Source organism: Triticum dicoccoides, chromosome 1B (genome assembly GCF_002162155.2).
Source record: "Triticum dicoccoides isolate Atlit2015 ecotype Zavitan chromosome 1B, WEW_v2.0, whole genome shotgun sequence".
Taxonomy (NCBI): Eukaryota; Viridiplantae; Streptophyta; class Magnoliopsida; order Poales; family Poaceae; genus Triticum; species Triticum dicoccoides.
The window spans coordinates 184,600,058-184,610,611 of record NC_041381.1 but is presented as its reverse complement, the minus strand read 5'-3'; the positions used below and the strand labels follow the sequence as shown (position 1 = coordinate 184,610,611).

At 45.8% G+C, this 10,554-nt stretch overlaps 1 protein-coding gene across 1 annotated transcript; it reads right to left on the bottom strand.

Annotated features, from left to right (window-relative positions):
* Positions 1-7,687: 7,687 nt before the first annotated feature.
* On the bottom strand, positions 7,688-8,345 carry LOC119303575. The gene has a single exon (XM_037580708.1). It carries the CDS (start codon positions 8,215-8,217, stop codon positions 7,852-7,854), a length of 366 nt encoding a protein of 121 aa, XP_037436605.1. The 5' UTR covers positions 8,218-8,345; the 3' UTR covers positions 7,688-7,851.
* Positions 8,346-10,554: the final 2,209 nt, after the last annotated feature.

The window sequence follows — 10,554 nt, the reverse complement described above, 5'->3', positions numbered from 1 at the left end:
TGCTACGGTTTTGTTTTTGGCGTGAAGTGCGACGTCCGGATCACTGGCTAGAGTGATGATTCCATTGGGTCCGGGCATTTTAAGCTTCGTGTACCCGTAATGGGGTATTGCTTGGAAGCTTGTAAATGCTTCCCGCCCTAAAAGGGCGTGGTATCCACTGCTGAAAGGAGCCACTTGAAATGTGATTTCTTCGGACCTGTAATTCTCCAGCGTGCCGAATGCCACATCAAGTGTGATTTTTCCCACACACCGCACTTCCTGACTAGGGACGATTTCTCTGAAGGTTGTGCCGCTTTGCTCAATGCGGCTTTTATCCATTCCCATCTTGCTGAGTGTTTCTTTGTAGATTAAGTTTAATCTGCTTCTGCCGTCCATGAGTATTTTGGTGAGCCGGAAGCTGTCCACGATTGGGCTAAGGACCAGAGCGGCTGGTGCCCGAACTGTCTGGAATTGAGGTTCATCACTGGCACTGAAAGTTATAGCAGTGTCGGTCCACGGATTTATTTTTGCCACGTGGCAGATTTCAGCGGAGCTTCGATGAGCTCGCTTGCGCCTATTATTTGAGGTGAAAGTCTCGAAGACTGTTAGTACCGCATTGTTTTCTTTGGCGGGACGTTGTTTTGCTTTATGGCTTACAAGAAGATCCTCGCCACTTTTTGCTATCTGCCGGAGTATCCAACATGCTCTAAGGCAATGTGTTGGTGTAGTGTCCGGCATGCTGTGGAGTTTACATGGCCTGTTGAGCCATTCTTCCAATACGGTTCCACGCCCTAGGGTGGGCTTTGGTTTTTTGTTGATTGGATCGGCTGACTTACGAGAGTTCGCCCGTTTAGCTCGGACAGAGGTTTTAGTGACAGCCGGACTATCCCAAAATTCTGTTTGGGTTTTCCAGGCGCTTTTCAACACACAGTACTTATGTACTATGGTTGCCAAGTCAGCAAAGTGTGCTATGTCACGGCGACTTATGGCATTAAGGATTCCTTTGTTCGTGCAGTTTTTGCAGAAAAGTGAGATTGCGTCCTCCTCACGGCAGTCCTTAACCTTGTTTAGCACAAGGAGGAATCTAGCCCAGTAGCGATGTACTGTCTCTTGGGGCTCTTGTCTGATATGGGAGAGAGGGTTTAAGTACGGGTGGGTGGGTGTAGCTGAATCTAGATTCTGATCTGATCTAACGCCCTGGGGCAGGGAAGCTTCCGGGCTTGACAGCTCGGGATCCGGAATGCTGCCCAATTTCTTCGACCCAATACCCGATTCTAAGTTCGGGGTCTGGGTCATGTCTTCCCTTGAGCGGGTGTCTGGCTTAGGGAGCTCGGTGATCCAGACATAACTCGTCCTCAAGATAGAGGGGTAATCCGTATGTGGCTCCTCCACTACCGCTATCTCGTGGGTGACCGGCGGGGATTTAATGTCCCTTTGGTCGGGTTTAAGCCCGATCCGGTCATAGTCTGTGGCGACTCCCAAAGCGGCAATGCGATCCAAGAGCTCATTAAGAGAGGAGAGCTCCATCGGATCCATCTGTTCGGCGAGTTCTGAATCGATGTGGAAGCTATGCGTGATGACCCGAGAGGTCATCGTCGGCGCGACAGCTGATGGGGCAGCCATGATGAAGCCGCCTAGTCGGAGAGTTTAGCCTACAGCCAGCGCTCCCCCAGAAGTGATGTTGTCCTTAACAACGAGACGGTCCATCGAGCCTTGCGGCGACGACACAGAGGAACTCTCAATGAAAGCACCAATGTCGGTGTCAAAACCGACGGATCTCGGGTAGGGGGTCCCGATCTGTGCGTCTTGGGCTAATGGTAACAGGAGGCAAGGGACACAATGTTTACCCAGGTTCGGGTCCTCTAGATGGAGGTAAAACCCTACTTCCTGCTTGATTGATATTGATGATATGAGTAGTACAAGAGTTGATCTACCATGAGATCGTAGAGGCTAAACCCTAGAAGCTAGCCTATGATGATTATGATTGTGATCGTCCCTCTAAGGACCAAACTCTCCGGTTTATATATACACCGGAGAGGGCTAGGGTTTACATGGAGTCGGTTACAAAGAAGTAAATATAATATCCGGATCGCCAAGCTTGTCTTCCACGCAAAGGAGAGACCCATCAGGACATGGGATGGAGTCTTGAGTCTTGTATCTTCACGCTCCAACAGTCCGGACAAAGTATACAGTCCGGCTGTCTGGATACCCCCTAATCCAGGACTCCCTCAATGGGTTCCCAAGAGGGTAATTCCAAACAGAAATTATGTGCATGCTTCTATTGCAACAAGTATAAAAGTGAAGAAAGAGAAGGATGGAAGCAACAAACATTTAAGCCGAAGGTGTGCATCACAACATCAAAATCTTCGGTTAGCACATCATCCATTTTGTTCAGCCATGCCATTGATGCCTTTGACATGGAATTCATCCCTAGGTATGATCAATTACCCTCCATGGATTTATTTTGATCCATGGATGCAACATAATTTTCCATATCATGAGAGGGTATTACCAAAGCACTATACATTTGGTTAGTTACATTTTTGTTGCTAATACAAAGGGGCTGAAATATTTTATTGCTATTTCATTTGTTTATTTTGGCTATACATACTTTGGTGGGTGAATTCTACATGGACCTTATGGTAATGGCCGATATTTATCTATCGTCCTAAGAGTTTGTTAATGCATGGTCGGTGTAGTATTCTAACATCGCCCTAAGTTCAATTGAAGAGCGAGACAAGGTATGTGCTCATGGAAATTTATATGTATGCCTTTATTATGAATGGAGTTGAGACATTATGACCGATGTCATTGAATATATGTTGCATAGACCAATTCATAGTTGCAGAATTGGTGAGTGGGCTTATGCTTTTATTTAATATGTATGATTTGGCCTACGAATATTTCAAGTCTATGAGAGGCCAATCATTGTTGGTTTCATCATTGAGCATTGGATTTATGACATGCACATATTGATATTAGCCTTGTCTCTCTAGTACTATGGAGATTATGTTTTGATGGTTGTATTCACAATGGCCAAAGTGTTGATGTTGTTTATATATCTCCTTATGGTACTATTTTTGAAGCCTTGTGTCGCTTAGAATATTTTGATGCACGATTAATCAAAGCCGGATATGCATTGTTATTCGGATTGAATATTTTACTTGCTATAGGTGCTATACATATTGAGGCTTTCGGTGATTCGTTATGAGTAGTGCAACAAATATCCAAGGGTTATCAATGTTTTGACGAATCACTTACAATTTATCTTGAGGCACGTCTAGATGTAATATCCTCCTTGGGTTGCTTTGAAATTATTCCCACATCTAGACATGACAATTAAAAAGAGTTGGCACAGCAAAGCATCCGGCTACTATGTTACTCATGGTGCATTGTATTTCTATCAATAGCTGATGCTTAGTCTCGTCAGAATAGGTAAGGCCGAACCGAAGTCCACCGCTTCGGCCACTAATGAATTTTTCTTATGTAGGGAAAAGTAAGGATTGGAGAAAGTTTATTGTTGATTATCTGTAAAATCCTAGCAAAAGGGTGAATAATATGGTTCCGAGGATGACCTTGAGATACATATCTATGGAACTTTATCATTGGATTGTTAATGAAGTTGAGAAGGTTTCACCAAAGTTTGCATCAAGAATTCAAACAAATAATGGCCGATATATATTTATCGCCCTAAGCACATGCAAAGTGGACGATCGAGTGTTGACATCGTCCTTAGAACCAACATGGTACAAGTTATTTTTCAGCAAGCTAGCTTTGTCAAAAAACAGGGGGGCATGTGTTGACGCTCGAAAATGGCATGATCGCAAAGAGTGACTTGAGGCTATAATGAGATGATGTTAAAATTATGAGTTCATGTCACCACTGAATGGCTCTCTTCAAGCCGATTTAAATAAATATAGAGATGGTCCAAAACGAAGCTCGGATGCAAAAGTTATGCCAATCTTAGAGATGCTCGTATTGGCACTAGATTAAAGAATGGTGTGAAACATAATTAAGAACGCCTCGGATGTAAAAAGTTACAACTGCAAAGTTCTTCGTCTCGTCAAAACGGACGATTTTGATATAAAAATTGTCCCCATCCGAGGTCGTATGCAAAGGTTACAGTCAAAACCGTGCGTTGCAGCAATGTTCGGCCGGATTATCCGGGCCGGGGTCCGGATCATCCGGGTAACTGAATCACAAAGACACCAGAAGGTTGGCACTGAAGCTGGATGATCTGGGTCCAGTCCCGGATGATCCGGATGAAGGCCGGACAGTCCGGGTAGAAGTCCGGACGTCCGGGCAGTTTTTTCTGCTGTAGATGTTAGAAAACAACTTGAAAGTCCCTCAAGATGACCTCAGATCAAAAAGTGTTCAACATGAAAATTGTGCGTCTCGTCGAGACGGTTGATTATGGTATAAAATTCGCCCAAATATGAGGTCGTATGTGGATTTTAGAGCCCAAACAATGAGCTGCTGTCAGAAAACTGGGCTAGGCTGTATCGTCCGGGCCTAGAGCCGAACATCCGGGCCGGAGGTCGTGAGAAGTCCAAGTTTGGTCAGATTTTGATGATTTGGACGGCAAGGCAAGTCCTTTTCTTGTACGAGAAGTCCATCTGCCTCTTATATAGATAAGAGGTGACGGCCGATTGAACAACAACACACAATCGATCAATTCAACTACCACCTTTTACCTTTACTTTTCTCTCTCTCTCTCTCTCTCTCTCTCTCTCTCTCTTGTTCTTCTTCTTCCTCGTTATTCATTCTTTCTTCATTTGCAGGGTGGCGAACCTCGAGGCCCTAGGGGCGGTCAGGCCGACCTAGGGCAGCCCATAGCCACCGCGCGCCCTGACGGGGTCCCTCCCGGGCGTGTGGGGTTTCGGGTCTACAAAAGCGCCCGCCAGATTGCTTGCGTACCGCGCTTCCGTACGGGTCTCCTTCGACGTGAGCTGCGGTGCATCACCCTCGGCGTTGGAGGTACACGGCGGCGTGTTTGTGTGCGAACAAACGTCACAACATAACTGGGTGATTATAAAGATGCTCTACAGTTATCTCCGAAGGTGTTTGTTGGGTTGGCATAGATCAATATTAGGATTTGACACTCCAATTAATGGAGAGATATCTCTGGGCCCTCTCGGTAATGCACATCATAAGAAGCCTTGCAAGAAAAGTGACTAATGAGTTAGTTGCGGGATGATGCATTACGGAACGAGTAAAGAGACTTACCGGTAACGATATTGAACTAGGTATGAAGATACCGACGATCGAATCTTGGGCAAGTAACATATCGATGACAAAGGGGATAACGTATGTTGTCATAACAGTTCGACCGATAAAGATCTTTGTAGAATACGTGGGAGCCAATATGAGCATCCAGGTTCCGCTATTGGTTATTGACCGGAGAGGTGTCTCAGTCATGTCTACATAGTTCTCGAACTCGTAGTGTCCGCACGCTTAACGTTCGATGACGATTTTGTATTATATGAGTTATGTGATTTGGTGACCGAATGTTGTTTGGGGTCCCGGATGAGATCATGGACATGACGGGGAGTCTCGGAATGGTCGAGAGGTAAAGATTGATATATAGGACGATAATATTCAAACACCGGAAGTGTTCCGAAGGGTACTAGGTACATGTCGGATCACCGGAAAGGAGTTTTGGGCAGTCCCAGCAAAGATATGGGCTTAATGGGCTAAGGAAGGGACAGACCAGCCCACTAGGGGCTGGTGCGCCCCTTCCCCTGGCCGTAGGCCCTAGAGGAAGGAAAGGAAGGGGCGCCACCTCCTCCTGCCTTTCCCCCTTGGTGGTAGAAAGGAAAAGGGGGGCACCTCCTCATTCCTTCTCCTCATCACCAAAAGAAGGAAAGGGGGGCGCCGGCCTAGGGAAAGAGCCCAAGTAGGATCCCTCCTACTTGGGGCGCCCCTAGGGCTGCTTCTCCCTCCCTCCCACCTATATATACATGGGGAGGGGTGCCTAGAACATACAATAACATCTGTTAGCCGTGTGCGGCGCCCCTTCACAGATTACACCCTCAGTCATATTCTCACGGTACTTAAACAAAGCCCTGTACGGATCACTTCACCATTCGTCACCACGCCGCCGTGTTGACGGAACTCATCTACTTTCTCGACACTTTGCTGGATCAAGAGTTCGAGGGACGTCACCGAGCTGAACGTGTGCAGAACTCGGAGGTGTCGTACATTCGGTGCTTGATCGGTCGGAATGAGAAGAAGTTCGACTACATCAACCGCATTGACAAACGCTTCCGCTTTTGGTCTTCGAGGGTACGTAGACACACTCACCCCCTCTTGTTGCTATGCATCTACTAGATAGATCTTGCATGAGCGTAGAAATTTTTTTGAAACTGCATGCTACGTTTCCCAACACAACTGCCTTGGGAAAAAGTTTTTATTAAATGTGGGAATGAAATCTAGCAGCCATCACCATATCTTCCTCCTCCAATCTACCCTCCTCCTCCGGTGGCGATCCACATTGTCCTCGCCTCCGGCGAGGTCTCAATAAGCCCTTGGATGCATCCTCGTGTCGAGATCTGCCGTTGTTCAATCCGAGAAATAGGCAAAACGAAAGCAACTCCACCTTCTCGTGTGCATCGGCAGCTAGCCACGTCGCACTGGTATTGCTATTGACGGAAAGCCACCTCCTACTTTGAGACACAAAAATCTCAACCATGGAGTTCGATCCATGAGAGGTTAGGACTACCACCACCCACTTAACCATCAAATCACTAGTTGGTTCGATTTCTATTCTCATGTAATCGAGAAATAGCAAACCCGCCAAAATAAACATTTATTCCGAAACAAACTTCACATGAGTAAACATTTTTTTCCTCCTCCACAAGAAACTCTTAGGTGGCTAGGGTTTGTCCTACCCGCGTCGGCGCCGGCGGCGGTCTGCCTCGCCTCCCATGGGCTTTGGTCCGTGGAGGTGCGGAGGACCCCGACCCCTCGCCGGCAGGAGGGATCTCACTCTTGTTCTTGTTTCGTTCAGCGTCTTGGTTGGGGTTGTGTGGCGGTGGCAATGTCCCCTAGTAGAAATAATGTCTCCCACATCTGATCCCCGTCGCGATGGTATATCTAGTGTCATCGAAGGGCGTGTGAAGTTTTATCTCCGTCGGATCTTGCGGAACTCTATCGGTCCTGGTCATTGGTGGATCTATTTGGATCCAGTCTTCGTTCGTCATTGGATGTGTGTCTACAGATTTGATCCTTCCTATTTACGCTTCTCTTCATCGGCGGCAGATGTTGTTCTTGTGTGTTGGTCCCGTGTGCCCTTAGCACGATGACTTCCCGATTGTCTACTATAACATGTTTGCTCGGCTTCTGCGAGGAAGGGCGATGACGGTGGCGCGCCTTCGGCTCGCTCTAGTGCTTGTAGTTTTAGCTAGGTGGTCCATGGATCTGGTTGTAATTTTTGTTACTTCTGATGTTCTATGTACTGCCATGACAGATGATGAATAGATTGGAAGTTTCTCTCGCGAAAAAAAAATTAGTGATTGGTAAACAAATACTAGCAACCAAAATTTCCATTGTAACATCATATACCCGATGTACATATGTATGTATACATATATCAAACTCATGTATACATATTTACACCATTACGTAAGTACGCACTCACGCAAGTTCACAACAATTAACGAATAAACCAATACCATTCCCACCCGTATAATTAACCCCCCCCCCCCTATGTATTTCATACTTCTCGAAAACGCCAAAAGAGAAAGAAAGAAAGAAATAACCCCCAAAATCGAAAAAATAACACAATTTGTATACGTACGCGGGTACCTATACTGGTATGCGTGTACATGTATCTGCTCTGCTCGACACGACCTAGTAGAAATATATAAATACTCAAGAGTCTTTGGTGTGCTCCAGCACGTCGACCATGAGCTGCATCGCCTTCACCTGCACCTGCAGCCGCACGATGTAGTCGGCGGCGCGGAACAGGAGCTCGTCCACTCCGTCGTCCTCCGCCATCTCGTCGCTGCGGTGATCGCCGCCGCTAGGGACGAGCCGCCTCAGCGCTTCCATCTTCCTCCTGATCGCCTCCATGCAGCGCCGTCGCCCGGCCGTTGTCCTCGTCGCCTTCTTGCCGCTCCTTCTCTTGGCATTCCTCGGCGACGACTTAGGAGCCACGGCGGAGTATGCCGGCCCGCTCCTCGCCGTCGTGGTCGTGGCGGTGGTGGCGTTGCAGTAGATGCTGGCGTGTGCAACCATGGCGGATCTTGATCGCGACGGCTACTACGTGGAGTTGGAATGAGAGATAGAGACAGAGAGGCAGGCAAGTGCGTACGTAGAGTAGTGGCTAGAGGAGATGGATCGATGAGGGTAGATAATGCAGCTGGTGGCTGAGTATGCATGTGTTGGAACATGGCGAAAGGGGTGCCATATATATAGGAGAGGAGAGGCCGCGTTGGAGCTGCTAGGTTGGAAGGGGTGAGATATGTGGGGGAATTAGGTGTCAGAGCATAAAGAACCCATGTTGTGTCCTGTGATTAAGCATGCACATGCATCAAGCATAGCTAGATTATATACGTATATTTATGTGGATCATATTCTACATTATTTATGTGATGCTAGAGAGAGAGAGAGAGGGGCATGCATGGGAGGTATTGCTTGAGGGAGAGGGCATGCATGTTCCTCCTAACTCAAGGCCACATGCCACCACATGATATCTTAAACAACAAACATTTCTGATCTTCTCATCCATCCAAACACAGGCAGACACCTCTCATACACCACCAACCAACCATGCATGCACTCCTTTTATGACCTCCTCATCAGAACACCCTGTATCCCTCCCTCCACTGCATGTTCCTCCTCAAGGCGCCACTACCATGCATATGCATGCATGCATGTGTGATGTGTCAAGGGCCCACATGAACCACACCACTCTAACCCCCTGCCACCTCAGCAAAAGTGCATGCAGCACAGAAAAGTCTCATGCGTCATGTGCACACATACATAGTTTGCTAAGCACGATATAGGAGTATATTAGTACATGTAATACATCTCCCTCCTCCCTATGTTAACTATAGTTAAGTACTGGTAGAGATAATGTGCCACCATGTTCCCCTCCGGGGAGCTGATCATGGTATGCACCATTGTGCCGATTTAACTAATTGGACCAATCAAATTCGTTGCACATGCAGACCATCTCCATGATTTGGGGGCCTGATTTCCTGACATGTTCTTCCCTTTTGACATATATTCTTCGCTATGGTAACGTGCACGACACCCTTGATCTTGATCCGTGCGACGTCGATTGGAATGTTCCGCTAACACGTGTCGATATTGCCAACTGTCATCTGCTGGCAACATATATAGTAGAGCTTCTTGTGCTACTGCCGACACATGTATCGGTAGGCCATGACGTCGATCAGCACCTCATACTCACTCCTTCCATCTATACATGGTCTATGTGTTTTTCAAGACCACATTTGACTATTGTTAAGGTTAATAGTACACGAGATGTATAATGTGAAAAATTTATATCATTGAAAGCTCCTCTCACATACGAATTTAACGATATGCTTTATGTAACTTGCATGCCATATATTATTGCTCTAATATTTAGTCAAAATTAGCTTCGAAAAACGCATTAGGCCCTATATAAACGGAAGGAGGGAGTATATTTATTACAGATGTGCCACTAACAAGTGTTGATCATGCCAGTTGTTGATACATCGACCGACAATCAATTGATGGATTAGCGCAATTTGCGGGATAAGAATTAGTGCTTAATTGCCATGAGCAGTACGTTGTGCACTTTCTAGGAAGATTCCTATAGAGATCATGGAGCAGTATAGTCTACTAGTTAATTGTGCTGATGCATTCAAGTATGGCGGCAGCTGAGCATCGATGACTAGGTTCGGTCGGTTGATAGTTAATGTTAGGCATGTGATTAAGGTTAACCGGACTGCACATGGATAAGTCAAACATACAATACAACCAAGGTCAATTATCTATGTATAAGCAATATACTATTATATTGTGATGTAAAAAGATGGAGTTCAGTTTGTGCTGATGTACGATGGTACATGGTAATAATAACAGTTATATGAGCAAGAGGTATATAACTAGAGTTCAGTTATATGAGCAATATACTATTATGTTGCGATGTGAAAATATGGAGTTCAGTTTGTGCTGGTGTACGATGGTACCTGATAATAATAACAGTTATATGAGCAAGAGGTATATTAATTGGACTAGTAGAATGCCTGTGCGTTGCCACGGGCTCTTGAAATATTTTACCAGAGTTACACATTGTTTGACATTGACACATCTTGAACATGTAACACAAACTGAAGTCCATTATTGCAATGTAACAAACTAAGTGATGTTACAACTTAACATCTATTACAAAAATATTAATATCTAGATGATGTGCTTCAGAAATTCTTTCACAATATCAGGAAAGTTTCCTCTAGCTTCATTCCCACGATGATTTAGCAAGTATAATAAAAAATGTTTCCTTAATTCATACCCATCCTGCAGAAAAAATAAATGTAGTTAGTATGAAAACTTCACGCCGAAGGTCTTAAAACATGTAAC